The 15,565-nt window shown below is 47.7% G+C and overlaps 1 protein-coding gene across 1 annotated transcript in view; it reads left to right on the forward strand.

Annotated features, from left to right (window-relative positions):
- The first annotated feature begins 394 nt into the window (after positions 1-394).
- Positions 395-15,565, forward strand: part of ETS1 (ETS proto-oncogene 1, transcription factor) — a 74,036-nt gene continuing 58,865 nt past the window's right edge. Inside the window, exons 1-3 of the mRNA XM_059829799.1 lie at positions 395-440; positions 7,282-7,364; positions 9,493-9,637. Of these exons, the coding sequence (XP_059685782.1) occupies positions 395-440; positions 7,282-7,364; positions 9,493-9,637 (274 nt within the window). The remainder of the gene's footprint in view (positions 441-7,281; positions 7,365-9,492; positions 9,638-15,565) is intronic.

Below are 15,565 nucleotides of genomic sequence, written 5' to 3' on the forward strand. Positions count from 1 at the left end.
ATCGGGGCTGGAAAAACCTCGCCCTGGTCATGCTCTATGTGCCTTTTTTTTTGGTCGCCGTGCAAGAATATGCTCCACTTCACAGGGACTTTGAGGGACCCGAGTAACACTTGCAAAGCACACTGAAGTCCTCGGATCGCTTTATGGGACGCAGGAGCAGTGTGGACCCAAAGGCCACCACCGCAGCCCGGCACCCCGCAGCGGGGGGGCTGGCAGGAGGCTGCCCCCCATGACCACCTCCAACCAACACCTTTTTTTTTTCCCACTGGCGTGACATCTGCCAGAGGTGGCTTTTTCGGAGCGTGAGCAGCGTGGAGCTCGCCTTTCCCACCGCCCTGGATGCAGGGCTGACCACTCCCCCTCCCTTTGAATAGGCGGCCCTGCTGCAAACACTATGGTATTTCCATCCTCTCCAGCTCCAGCGCAGAGGATAGCACCAGGTAGTTGGAAAGAGATCGGAGACAAGTGTGGGAAGCCGTGGAGGACATAAGCTTTTCCCCTGGTCTTTCAGCTAAGTAGTAAGTGGCGGTGGGGAGAGAGTCGCTTTAAACTCTTTTGTGGGTTGTAGGTACCTGTGTTCATTTTCAGGACATCTAAGATTTGTTTAGCCGGTGATTTACTTTTACTCTCTCCATTTCCAGTTTCACCCAGTAACTGATTCATGTGCTTGCTAACAGTACTGCAGGATCTTATATAAATGCCTGAGCTGATGCTTCCCTTTAAAAATCCTATTTTTAATATAGAGTATATAAAGTTTATATGTATGTTTAAGAGAACATTATTGTTTCCCGCATCTAGGTAGAAGGCTGCGCCTTGGCATTATTACAGTGGATTAAATTTGCAGTTCCTTTTATGTTTTGAGTTGCATTTTGGTTTGGATGGGGGTTTGTTTGTTTTCGTTGTGAGGCAGGGCGAGAAGCAAAGTGCCCGGGGTCGGATGCTCACTTGGCTCCCTCCAGCCCTGCGCTCAGACAGACAGACAAGGAGCGGACCCCCTCAGACCGGGGCTGATTCCTGTCTTTGGAGGGATGCTCGTAAGGGGTTCGCTGCCACACCTCCCCATGTTTTCGACAGCAATGCCATCCCCCAAAGGGCAGAAAGTGCCACAGGTGCCAGCATTTGCTTTTGGGTGGAATTGGAGCCCTGAGTGTGACAGCCGTAGGGATGTGCTGCTGTGCCGCTGCCATTCTTTGGGAAGGGCACAACCCTGCGCCCCTCACCCAGCCAAAAAGAGCCAGCGGGAGTTACGAGTCCCTGAGGAGCACAGCCCAGGCCTTCCCCTTTCCCATTAGTCTCTAAATCAGTGCTTTGCATGTGGCCACTCATTTGGTATTACAGTTACCATCAACTTCCCATCCTGTGCTGTCAACTGACACCTTTGGGGGCTGTGGGCTGGGTCCAGAGCGGTTTCCTGCTTACAGGCTATTCCTGCTGCCTCTCATTCGGCTGGTTTTTTAAGCTCACCCCTGCCTGTCGTGTAAACAATTTTCTGGCAAGCCAGATCTTTTGGGCTACCCAGACATTTTCGCCTTGGGCAGCAGGGAATGGCACTGCTCACCCAGCAGCTGGGATTTGTGTGGAAGCCCAGCGCGCATTTTGTGCACCAAGCATCAGGACGTGTGTGTGCGTCCCTTGTCCTCAGCTTCGGGGTACCACGTGCACTTCCAAATCAGAAAACACCCCAGTGCTATTTTCCTCTTTATACATCTGGCAAGTTGAGGCACAGAGAAACGAAAGGTAACCTAACTTTCTGAAGCGGTTTGGATACCTAATGAAGAGAGGTGCTTAGTGGGATTTTCAGAGCACAAGCAGATCTGGGCAGGCTGGTCCCAGGTGTCCTGCCAGAGGTCGTACAGGGAGTCCGGAGCAAAACACAGGCTTACAGCTGAGCTGTCAATCCCTGACCAAGTCCCCTTTGCCATGGGGCAAACTAGGCTCTCTGAGACAGGGAACGCATGCTCCTTGCAGGGCCAGATCCTTCCCTAGTGCAGGGGATCCCTCGCTGAACTGCAAGATACTTATCTGGTTCTTTCCCCTTTTGCTTTGCCCCACCTGAGGATCTGGCCCGTGACATTGCACTGTAAGTCTATTATTTCATGAAGGGAAATTTGTGAGTGAAATAACAGATGACCTAATTAACCCCCCACACCCATTCACATCTTCCTGCAATTGCAAGTAGCTGCTAGGATCCAAGAAAGAGCAGCACGATTTAATAGCAACAGCCTCTCTGGTTTAGTATCCCACCTAAACCCCTCTTCTTGCCACAACCTGTGCTGTCAGCTCACTGTAGATTTCGTGGTGCTGTTGACGGTGGCATTATTTTAGCTTAATTATAAAATAGCAGCTGAGTAATAGATGAATGAGCAGGGTAAAGGAGAAGTCTGAAGCAGAAAGCAGTTTACTGCCAAGCACAGAGAACACGGGCTCGTGGGCGCATGTGTATATGAGAATGGTCCAAACCTTGACTGTCCCAGCACTGTCTGACGAGCACTGTCATCCATCCCAGCTAGAGTTTGTCTGGCCAAATGGGAAAGCTCTTAAGGTACCATTGTATCTCCTTCAGATCTGACAGCTACTGAGAAAAGAAAGGGCACAGCGTTAAAGCAGAGAGTGATGTGCTGACAGGCAGCCCCCCCTGCCCCTGCTAGCCGCATCGTTCCCAGAAACAGTGCGGACAGCCTTCTTACAGCAACGCTAATCCGACTGCAATCACCGCTGTGTAGTTAAGATAGTGGCTCCGGGGCTCAGATACTCGGCCTCTCACCCTCACTTTCTCCCTATGTCCTTAGCCAAGTCATTTAATCTCTTAGAGTATTTACTGAGGGTGCAGAAGGGCAATTGCTATATTGCTCTATTTACCGTAGCATCATTATTTACGGCCCTGCCCGGTTTCCCTTCAGTAAATCAGGTATTATCTTCGAGAACACTGCAAAGTTTTAAAATCATAACAAATGTGGGATCCCCTGATATGAAACAGAGACAGGAGGTGGCCAATCTGTTAAAAAGCATGGTTTGTGAGTAGGCAGCAAGACAAACATGCCATTTCTATTGCTCGTATCCCTGCATTAGGGATGCTCCTTTTATTTTAAGCTGGTGCCAGGGTTTGATGAATTGAATGAGGTTTTTAACATGCCAACAGATCAACAAACACTCTTTCCCCTGAGAATTGAATTGGCAGGCGGCCTGGAAAGTGCCAGGATTTCAAGGGTTAAAGCCTTGCGGAAGAATGTCATTTCCACGAGCTATTTTCCCCACCCCCTCAAACATGATAAATTATTACTTGATGCAAAAATAAAATGGCTATCACTAAGCAGCTTTGGGTCAGCGAGCTGCCAGCGCAGGAGGATGGTCGTGTTGAAGGTGCCGCTTCTCATTTTTAAAGTCTTCATTCATGTTCTTGAAATCAGAAATATTTTGATGGGGTTGCTGATGCTGCCCCATCCTCCTGGCTTCCCATCTAACCTCGTGGGAAGGGAATCTTGTTGGTTTATTGGGATGGAGAAAAGCGCCCATATACTGATTTCCAGCTGTCCCAGTTGTGTCGCCCTGCAGTGACACCTTTACTGGGTTGGCAGCCTGGGGCGGAGGGATATGGGATGGGCAGAAGCTGAGTGTGGTCCTACAACTCAGAAATTGGGGAGCAATCGGAGCCTCAGGATTTTACAAGAGACAGGGGAGACCCGTGCACAGAGCACTAAACTGGAAGAGAGAGATGGGAGCTCCTGGTCTTGACTCTGCCACGGGAAAGCCACTGTGGTCTCACTCCACTTCCTTTTCCCCCTCCTTAAAACAATATCATACTAAAACACTGTATGAGGATATTGTAAAGGGTCTTCACATATCCAACAGAGAAAGTTCGCTTCGTTTTAATATACATTTTTAACTCCTTCCTAACTTCTGCATGGGTGCGTGTGTTAATCGTGAGGACGACCAGCTTTTCCCTTTTTAAACTAAGCTTGGTAATTCATTTTGAAAAAAATCTTTTGTAAAAGAGGAGGGATGGATGTTGAAATGAAATTAAAATTTTAATTTAGTTTAGAAATGACCCAAGAGTCTAATAGCTTTGGCTGGTACTTGATCAAGTCCCAAAATAAATGCTGTTTCTCCCACACATGTTTTCACAATAAGACAGGAATAATAAGAGCAAACAATAAGACTGAAGTCAAGCTGTTAAGTCATTAAGGATTTTACCAAATGGCTCTGATTCCCCTCTATTTATTAACAGCTCGCAGCAAGCTGTGGATCTTGATTATCTTGGTGTAAATCTGCAGTGATTTCCTTAATATCAGCCAAGTTACCTGCCACGAAGAGCGCTATCATTGAATTTAGTTCAGCTGCAAGCTCCTGAGCAGTCATTAAAGCTATCTAATGGCGTCCAAGGGGAGGAGAGGAACTATTTAGGCTCTTATTAGAGGAAGCTAAAGAGAAGAAAAATATCACTCAAACATCAGGGAAACTTGCTGACAGTGAGAGATGTATTGGGCTGTGAAGTAGTTTCCTATGGGAAGTGGTGGAAGTTCTGTTAAAATTAGCCTGGACAAAACACTCCAGAGCTCCCTTTCTGCTGTCGTCTTGCCTCCCGTTGCTGGCCTTGCATACCTATTTTTCCAGAGCACAATTATTTTGTGCACAGAATCCGCTCACCTGCCTTTTTCTAGCAGGGCTTGTCTTCCAGGTCCTTTTTGCAGCCTAAAGCCTGCGTCTCTCTGTTGTTTAACCGTTATCACCCACAAAACCTGCATCAGGTTGGGGCACTGATTTAGCTTGCATTTAAGTTGGACTTGCCTTGAACAGACAGGGATGGGGGTGCAAATGCTTGCTGAGGTTTGCATTGCATTTCTGACCCCACTTGTGCTTTTTAACAGTACAGCTTGCAGGGGAAGAGAAACCAAAAAGCAAACTGTCCTTCCTATAAATCTATTGGAGCTGCTGTCTAGAGATGATGATTCCCCTTTTCCAGTCCAGGGCTCGGGAGGGGGTTGCTGGTGGTGCTTTACAGCTCTGGCAATCTTATCGATATTCTTTATTGCATGAAGCCTTGTCTTGGGTGTCAGGATGGGTTTAGTGCTTCTCCTGTGACCGAAGCACATGCTGCTTCGAGCATCAACGTGTGGTACTTTGCTGGAAGGTTCAGCTGGCAACGGCATCCTGAGAAAGATGCAAACGACGTTCAGCGAGGCATGAAAGCAGTTCTCGAGAACCGGTGCGACTTAGGTGTCTTGATCAAAGGAAAAAAAAAACCAAACAAACCCAAACCCCAACTGCCTATTGCACAAGCTGCAAAGCAGGAAAAAGAGCTGCTTAGGGGGACTGCTATTTTAACTGCTATTTTAACACTGTAACTCCTTGCTCTCCGACACATGGGCGTCATCAAAATAGGTGAATCAGCCTGGAGATTCCTCTGTCTCCATTTTGCAGTGTCTGTTTTGCTTTGGTACACTTTGGCAGCATTAGTTTTTACTTTAGAGCAAGAGGGAGATCAGCTCAGGTTTATGTGAGACGGTTTACGCTTGTTTAAGGTTAGGATCGGGGGACAGGCGTGTGATGGACGGGGACTGAGCGCCTTGCCCTTCATTAGCTGCGTTGCAGAAATGGGCTCCATGCACCTTCTTTGTTTTACCCAGCTGCAGACTGACCCAGCTGCAATGAGATTTAAGCAAACGGGTTTTAACGCCTAGTTAGAGCAGGCTGGTGTGCACAGATGCTGAGATTAGTTAAGGCTTCTCAGCCACAGCAACTTGCAATACGTGTGTTTTTGGGTTGCTGTAAGTGCAAAGAGAAATAGGCTTGTTCTTTCACCACATAGCTTGTTTTCAGGTTTGTGAATTAAAAAGAGAAGTTTTAAAAAAAATACTGGTGTTAGAGCTAAAGTTAGTAATAACAAGCAGGAAATGATGATAATAATTTAATACGCATACACATGCAGGTGTTTCACATTTGGCCATTAGTCACAGAGCACAGTGGGAGACGCTATCTGGAGTCCCCGTTGCTGAAGTGGTGAGTGAGTGAGGCACAGCTGAAGCAGGCTCTGCCCTTTGCCGGGACGTTTGCTGACTGCTGGCTGGCCCCCAGCAGCAGCGAAGCCCCCGGCCTCGTGAGCGGGGAAGGAGTGGAGGGGGTCCCAGTGCCTCCGGGAGCTATTGGTGGATGCAGTACAGAAGCGGAGGCTGAAGGTAATGTGATTGCGCTGGCTCTGTCTAGAAGACGACTCGGACAAGCATTTGCATCTGCAGCAGTTACAGTCGGTAGCACAGCAGGTCTGCGGAAATCAAAAGGGAGGTATTTCAGAGGAGCCGGAGATGCTGTGTCCTCAGAGAGGTTAAAGCAGTGGCAGCTCTTCCGTCTCGCGGGCTATGCCGTGTATCAGCACGGTGAAAATAGCCATTCCGCTTGGCTCCAAGTCATATCCTGCCTGAGTGAGCCCTTCTGAGCCCAGGCTACTCCCCTTTTACTCTTTCCTCCCAGCACCTTTATGTCATATTCCCCAAAACACAGAAAGTGCATTGGCCCTGTGTTTTCCGCTGCGCATTTAAAGGGGAGCAGGAGAAACATCTCCGTATTTGAAAACAGAGCCAGATTGCAGCTCCTTCACCTCAGTTACACAAATGGGCTAACTGATGATTAAAAATCACGTCTAGTGAACTGCGCTGGTAGAAGGACTTGCTCAGAAGAGTATATCCCATGCTAGGAATGACACGTGAAACTGTGACATGCTTCTGTGGGGCGAGATGGTTATTTAGTGCACTGCAAATTACTCAGGAATATAAGTCTCCGCAACACACGGGAGAGCTTTAGCAAGGGGAACGTAGGCTAACGCGGGGAAACAGAAGATGTCTCTTGAAAACAGTGATGTTCTTTGTGAAACAGATTGTTTTTGACAAAACTTTTACAGGAAAGGTGTTGATCTCAACAAACTGGCTTTTTTTTTTTTTTTTCTCAAAAGAGAAAAATTGGCAACAATTTCCCACCGATTCTACAGCAAAGGAAATATGATCTCATCTTCCCCCAGAGCAGCTCCATCAGCTTCCAGGTGATAATTCATTCACCATTGTCAGGCTCTCATCAGTTTACACTAATGGAGCCGTGTGTTTGCATTGTTGATACAACACATCTAATCACAATATCTGCTATTAATACAGATATTTTTCCTCTTAACTTTCCCAGCTTAAACTCATTAAGATGATAGTCTGGTCCTAGCTTTACGTGGCTGTGAGAAAGCACAGGTTTAGCTTTTTATGCTTTCTGCAGCAGAGCATCTAACATCCATCTCCATTTCTGCAGGCACCTCTGAGATGATGAGTTACTATATGGACACAACCATCGGCAACACAGCCCCTTATCCTTTGGCTCGCCCTGGAGTGATGGTAAGAAAGGAGTTCGGGTTATTTTTCTATCCCTAGCAGTGGGTTTTCTCTGTGGTTGCTGTGACTTTGCCAGCCTGTTCACTGACATGGCTTGGTGTCGACTGTTGAATCATTCCAAGGTTTCACAAAGTTCAGAGCAGTGTCCGAATGCTGAGTGTTTACCCAGAGCTTATCTGAACCTCTTGAGCTTGCAAACCTCAACTGGAAATAGGATCGCTGCATCGGATTTCCTGCGCTTGTGTTCGGAGAAGGATTGTTAGGGTAACCATTGTCCCGGTGCCTCCGCTCCCCGTGCTGACCTTCACCTGCTGTGGATGAATGCAGCAGGATCAGCACAAAGCACATCAGGCTTTAGAAAAGGCTCGGTTGGTTTGGCTGGAGTTTTTGGACAACTTTGGTGCTCCCTCTCCCACACCAGCTCCTTTCTGCCTGTGCAGCTGATGGGTGGTTATGTATAATATATGTTAGAGCGTGATCCTGGGCATGCCCGTGCCGACTGCTAGCAGCTATGGGATAGATCTGACAGTGCTTTGACCCTTATTGAGAGAAATCAGACCCTTATTTAGAGAAATCACATTGATAGATCTTTGTCCAAAAAATGCTGACCAGTGTTAAAGATCCTAGACAAGGTCAGATGAAAGCTGTAACTCTGAGCTGAGGCACCAAGCTGCACAGAAGACTTGCTAGAAAACAAAATTTTCACCAAATTAGGAAGAAAAGACCACTCTGACACATGAAATATTTCTAACACAGCTCAATATTTTTCCTTTAAATGGTTCCAAGCATGCATTTGGCTTTTAAATATTGATTGGAAAAGAAAGAAAACTATTTCCCGGCAGGAAAATACTAATACTAATGCTAATGCTAATGCTAATGCTAATACTAATGGTGCTGCTAATAATAAAAAAATTGAAATAATCCTGAATTTATTTATGTGTATGTATATGTTGTATCCTCTTATATGGAGATATATATGTATATGTACCATACATATAGTAGATGGTATATATGTATGTGCATGTATGTAGATGGTGTATATGTATATGCATGTATGTATATATGATAAATATGTATATAAGGTATATACATATATATACACACAGATATACATATTTATAAATATATATGTATAAAATAGGTATGTATAAAATAAAATGAAAATTATAGCCTGGGATTATTTCCCTATACCTATATATGCCTGTATATATAACACATGCATTTTCTTTCTAAAGTATAAACATAACTTTATATCCAAACATGTGTAATATATAATTACAGTTATAAACAAGGATTACATACGTGTGGGCATATACATGCCTGTATCACACATATAATCAATATATGTTTATACATATATAATGAATTATGTGTAAGCGTATAATAATATAGTATATTATGTAATATACATATAATAATACATATGTTTATATAAATATACATGTGTTTATGTATTTCATGTGTGCATACCACATATGTATATACACATATATGTATATACACATATATGCCCGTGGACACATAACTATAAATAACATAAATATAAATACAAATAATGCAAGTATAAATATAAACATAAAGATAATCACAAATACTATCAATCTAAATAGGAATATGAACAGAAATGTGATGGCTTGCCCCAGCTCCTGCCAGCGTGGGGCCAGGCTCCCCCATAGCACCAGGCCTGTGACCTGGGCAGGGCCGCGGCCTCTCCACCTCCTCACAGAACCCCCATGTTTCTGGGGGGGCTGTGGGGCCTCCTGCCTCACACCGCCGAAAAATAACAGCTCCGGATGGTGGGGCCGAAACAAGCCCCCCCTCACGGAGGGTGTCCTCCCCACGGCCGGCCCTGAGGAGAGCCCCCTCCCCGCCGCCATCTTGCTGAGCACAGCCGCGCTGTGGGCCTTTATTTTTTTTCCTCGCATCTGTTTAAAAAAGGGCCTTTTTGGCCTCATCATGATGCCCCTCAGCCGGGTGAGTTTGGATGACATTGTTTCTCCTGAGCAAACCGTGCCGTCTCGCGGCTTTGTGCCTGAATTTTGGCGGGGGGGGGAAGGCGTGCTGCCACCTTGCACAGGGCAGCCATTTCAGGGTCCCGCTCCCCTGACGCTTTTCCCTCTCCTGCTCCCAGAAGCAAGGTGCTGCCGGCCCCTGTGAGGATCCCTGGGTGACCTGCGGCTTTCAGTCCGCCTGCTGCCAGCCGAGGACGTGCTGCCCGCTCTGGGACGAGCCTGCCACGCAAGAAGTGCCCACCGGCCTGGAGCACTACAGCACAGGTAGGACACCATTTTGCGGGTGGGTTCGCGAACCGGGATGGCGCCTTTCCTCCCTGCGCCGTGGAGCTTGGCAGCGTGCTCAGGTGAAAAGATGAGACTTAAAGGCCCGCCGTGCTCTTGTTTGTTGTCCAGCGTGTCGCCGTGTCTCTTTCCTCCTACATTTGCTTTCTACCCCTGTCCTGACTTAATTTATTGGGGTGTTTTGCCCTTAATGCAGCCATAGGGCACCTACCACAGCATCACCAGGTTAGTACCTGCCTTGCTGGCCATCAAGGATCTCCCTCAGTGGAGATGGGGCCAGAAAGCAGATAAAAACCTTAAAGCTGCTTTGTTTAAATGTTCTTTTCCTGTCAGAGCAATGCTGAAGGATGGGAGCCGTGGCGTGGCCGCCTGGCTAGGAGAACCCCTCTCCTCTTTTGGGTGGTGATTTTGATGTCCTATGTGCACCTCCCTTGCATTTAGGGACTGCAGCCCTGGTCACTGCTCCCCAGGGTCTTGACAGACATGGGGGTCTCCAGGAGGATACCATAGGTAAGGTGGACCTGCCAACCTGCTGGTTGCATCTTCAGCATTTCTCATGATGTTTGCAGGACTCATGTCCTTACCAGTGGCTTTGGAAAGTGGCCTTCGTGGTGGGTCATAAGGAGGTGGGGACTCCCAAGTTTAAATTCCAGTGTGGTAATAATTTTGGATCTCTTGGTCTTGCAGTTCATCGCCTCGCTCCTTGGGAGGGTGGTGGCATGGTCCTCAGGTAACCACAACTGGAGATGTGTGGTCACGTTGTGCTGTCAGGGCTGCATGTGCTATGTGCAATGTGCTGCACAGCTAAAGCAATTCACTGGCTTGGACTAGATGATCATCTTCTCTAACGCATTCATAATTTGAAAGTCGTTACAAAATCGCTGGTGACTAATTCTTGCCCCGAACGTTGTTCAACCCGTGAATCTTCAAGCTGAGCTTGCCGTTTGGGCTGCTTCTTGTATAACCCACTGGCAGCGCAGATGTCGGGCAGGCAGTTGGTCCTCCTGCCTGAGGGATGGGTGATGAGGCATCAGCAAAGAGCCTGGTTGTGCTGTGGCAGAGGAGAGGGCTCAGGTACGCCGTGGCACAGGCCAACCACAGGAACTAAGTGAAAGAGCTCAAGTTGCATGAATGTGACCTTTGCGAAGGGCCAATATGAAGTTTATGTTTCACTTAAGTCCCACATAAGCCTATCGTGAAGCACTTAAATCCCATGTAAGCTTTTGCATGGCATGTGCTGGTCTTCTGTGACTTGTTCCCGGCTCGTTAGTTATGCACATTGGCCCCTTGGGAGGGGAAAAGCCCTGACGTTTAGAGACATTTTGCAGCTAAAGAGTTCAGCAGAACCAGTGACTGTTGCGGTCAAATGTACAGTTTGAAATCTCTCCCTGGCAAATTTTCAGGCATTTCGATTTTTTTTTTCTCCTTTGGTGAGCACTTGTGTGTGAGCAGGAGATGGACGCAGAGCGCTGCGCCTGTGGCTGGAGCAAAACTCTGCTGCCTATTCCCAGCCGTTCTTATTTCAGCTATTTGCTCAACTCCTGTGGGTGACCTCTCTCAGCATGATGTCAATTCTGCTCTGATGAAATCTGCCCTTGCAGCATTTGGATTTACTCAAACATTTTGCAAATCTGTGCCTGGAAAGTTTTCTTTGTGTTTTTTTCCCTACCCTCTCCCCTTTTCTGTGAAAGTGCTCTCTCCAGGGACCAACATATCTGCAACCCAGATCTTCATTACCCCATGCTGGGTCTGTGAAATTTCTTGTTGCAGAGACTGGAGCCTGGTTCAAACCTCAGTGAAGCCAGTAAAAAAAAAAAAGCTGTCGTTGTCTTCAACAGGTTTCGATCAAACTTTTGGTACATTGGGACGGGTAGGACAGGCCTTTAATTCTCTTGCCATACCTAAGAATTACTTTTCAGTTCTTCCTGTTGCAATGCAAGGTACTCTTTCTCTGATTTTTTTTTTTTTATACTGCTGTTTCTTCAGTCTACAGCAGCTGCTAATTTTAAATGAGAGGAAACTCTCATTTGTGTATACCGCTAGGAACAGTCTTTCATTTCTCCTTTGTGTTTCGGGTGCACATTAAAACCATTTGTCATCTATTCTTCTGGTGTACTAGAGGCTATTTTGGTTTTCATGGTCTTGATGTTGGTGAAAGAAACAAGTCAACAAGGAAAATGCAAGTGTGAATATATTCTCTTGCAATAGAAACCCACAACATTTCTAAAAGTTTTAGAGCTGCTTGCATTTACAGAAGATATTTTGCCTTTGAAGCTTCGGTGAGTTTATTTACATTGTGCTTGAAGTCTGATAAGATTATTCAGTGATACGGATAAAGGAAAGCCCAATGTGGATTTAGTTTGTTGATAAAGACAAGAAGGGGTGGTGGTGTTTTCTGGGTTTTTGTTTAAAAAGCAAAAATTTGGAAATGGTATAGAGTCACTTTTATTTGTTAGCTTGCTACCACAATCTGCGGTGCATGTGTTGGGACTGTTACTGCCCAGAGAATCAACCTGAACTGTGTCCACAGCAAGCAAAGGGCACATCCCAGAGGTGGTAGGAAAAAAAACACTAGCAAGAAGGGAGTTGCTGCCTGTTTATGAAAAGTAGCTCTGCTCTTTGGACAGGTGGGAATAGGAGTGTAGAGGCCATTGCACCTTAGCTGAACCATCTGGCAGCCCAAAATTAAGGGTGCCAACTGTCTGCCCGAAGTGGCAGGGTTGCTGAAAGGATGCTGAAAGCCACGCTTAGCACTGTATGTTTAATTCCTAAGGTAATAGTATCCTAATATTACCCTCTAGTAATACGTTTTGGCTGATATAAGGTTAGGCACAAAACTGGAGTGGGGGAAAAGATTTGACAGCAATATTACAATTTCAGCACAGACACAGTCCTGGCTGCGCTGCCTTTTTGAGCCAAGGCCACTTCGACAACCCCTTCCATTCTGAATGGATTTGTTTTCCTTAGTGATAGGGGAGATAAAACTGTTGTTAATGGCAAGCGAGGGATGAAACAACTCTGAAGAAGTTTCTACAACTGTTGTTGTGCTGAATTAGCACGCTTGGACTGAAGGTGCTCCCAGCCTTTTGGACGCTACAGGAACACCTAGGGGAGTGATCTTGCTTTCACTGAGGCAAATGGGATTGGCTTTGGGATTTTGCAAGGCAAGAAATGAAATGAAAGCCTTTTCTACCGGAGAAATTAGAGCTGCAGGTCTGACTCTGCTTCCCAAGCTAATGAAAGCAATCCTGCTGATTTCGGTCAGGCTTCTTGCACCAAGACACCGTCATAAATAAAAGGCATCACCTTAGGCTCATCCCCAACACCCAGCGTGGTTCAGGCTGGTGCTGTGGGAGGGCAAGGTGCAGAGACCAGCCTTACCCAGTCTGTGGCTGATGCTGTCTGGCCACATTAGCTTGCTGCCACCTCTCAGCCCTGAATATTTTGGGTTTATTAGCTTTGGGGGTGGCATGTCCCTAATGCAGCAAGCCTGCACCCGACACCCTGGTGCTTCATGGACATCAGTTCCCTGCAGCCTGGGCCATAGCCATGTTGTGCTGGGTTTGGCAGGAAAGCAAAGCCCTTGTAGCAGGAGCAATGCATTGCAGCACACCACATTGCCCCACACCCACGCAGACAAAATAGGGATGCCCTCCCTTTGCCCCCACCCTGCTAACTCTGGCTGTGATCTTCCTTCAAGCCCAGCTCTCAGCTCAGCCTGGGCTGCAGGCACGAGTCCCATGGGGACCGCCTGCATCTGTGGCGAACTCTCCCTGCTTTTCCCCACGTTGCCCCCTCCTTCGCTGTGAGACCTGCTCTTTCCCTGGTGGAGATCCCCGGAGGAAAACTCTTTCTGTGAGCAGTTTCTGGGCCGTCTTCCAGGCCCACGCTCGGAGGAAGGGGGCTTGGGGAGAAGGAGGGGGGGAAGGTGAAAGCTGACCAGGCTCAGCCCGATGGCTTCTCCAGCTGCAGCACATTTTCCGAGCGAAGCTTTTAAAAAGAAAAAAAAAAAATCTGCATTTTTTTTCATGTCCTTTTATCCTATTTTTAACTGCGGCCTCCTTCCTTTTCTCAGCCTCCTCCAACACTTCCCCCCTCCCCTGCGCTGCTGCAGCCTCCCCCGCACGCTCTCCGCAGAGATGAATGGGCGTCTTTTCACAGGGCACGCACATCTGCTTGCGGCTGCGAGACCTAGCAGGACTTCTCAGGCAGTTCTCTTGGACCAGCCAGTCTGTCCTCTCCTCCATAAACAAGAAGCGGGCAAGGGAGGATGTGGAGGAAGGTGAAGGGTAACAGAATGGGGAGAAAGAAAGGGGTGAGCCACTATGGGGAGGGATGAGCGAGAGCAGAGGCGATGGATGATAATTCATTTCAAGACTCAGCAAAAGCCGTGCACAAAATGCTGCCTCTGCCCAACCTGCTGCCGGTTGTTCCCCCAGATCCGCAGCACTCCCTGGCCGTTCGCTCCAGCCTGGGGGATGAATGAGCCCTTTCTGCTGGGCTCTGTTGTCATCCTCTGCCCAGCGAGGCGGTGCAGCCTCTTGCAAGCCTTGGGGTCTGGTGCTGTTTATAGCCCAGTTGGAATGGGTTTTTCTTTGACCCTTTTTCTTCCTAGCAGTCTTTGGGTGTTTCACTGGCTTCAGTTAAATGCATATCACACCTACCATACTTGGGCGCTCTGGGTTTGTTGAAGGACATGCATAATTTTCTCCATTAAGAGCACTTACTCCAATCTGTCGGTGGAGGGAAAAGATCCCTCTATGCCTCGTGAATGAATTGCAGAGCCGTGGGCTGCCTGTGGTGTCTTAGAGTCTCCTGGCCCTTTTGCAAGGGCCCTGTGAAGGATGCTGAGCAGTTACTGGTTTGCTCTTCAGCGGGAGCTGGACTCAGTGTCCCATTTGCGTGGATCCCTGTTGTTTCGCAGGTGAGGAAAAAACGTGCAGGCGACCCTGTGATACCTAGTGATGCTCCCTCTGCGTCTCCCGCTGTAACCTGTTGCAAGTCAGCACTTGGAAAGTTTATTTGCGCTGAAGCAATAGAATGACAAAAATCCAGGCTTTCACTTTTCCATTTGTTTCCTGCCTGACTGGAAAAATCCCTGTCTCGCCTCTCTAAGACAAAACCCAAGGGAGCTCCCTGCGCGTTGGGTCATCACCAGAGAATGAGTGCTGAGCGCTTCTCCCACTTGAGCTGCAGACTGGTGTCAGCTGGGGATCAGCTGCCGCGCAGGGAGGAATCGTGCTCTGAACAGGGCGTTGGTCCCCTGGATGAGGCCGCGTGGAAGCTGGAAGGTTGTTGCATGGTTTTGGGGTGATGCCTGCAGATTTGCTGAGGGCCTCCAGTATAACAGGGGGACGGGAGCTCAGCAAGAGGAAAAACTCCAGTTAGTGCGCTGCACCAGGACTGTTGCAAAAATGAGCAGCAGCTCATGCAGTTTTGGTATGCCGTGAGGAAGGAATAACTTGATGTAGAGTCAAGGAGGAAAGGGATTAAGCAACAGGCTCTTCAGGGCTTCTGTGGTGCCTTGAGGATGACTGCAGAAGACACCTTGTTTTGAGTTGGTCTTGGAGTAGGATTGATCCCTCTGTAGGGATGGAGGGAGGTGGATGTACCTGTTTCTTTTTCCAGAAGACGAGGCTATCCTGCGTCATCAAACACTTGCTTCAGACAGGCCACACAAAGGACAGCTGCTTTTTTTTTGAGCTTTCCCAATCTCCTTTGCCTACAGAGCCATGCTGGGACCCACAAGCGCTTGCCTCTGGGGATATTGGGCAGCTGAGCACCCTCTCTAGAGATTTGGGATTGCACATGGCCAGCCCTTCTTGTAGCAGCACCTAGGTGGGCTTTGCTGTGCTGGTACGGAGCAGGGAGGGCAGCGTAAGTGAGGCCTTCTACTATTTTCTCTCT

The sequence above is a fragment of the Gavia stellata genome, chromosome 26, assembly GCF_030936135.1.
Source record: "Gavia stellata isolate bGavSte3 chromosome 26, bGavSte3.hap2, whole genome shotgun sequence".
Classification (NCBI taxonomy): domain Eukaryota; kingdom Metazoa; phylum Chordata; class Aves; order Gaviiformes; family Gaviidae; genus Gavia; species Gavia stellata.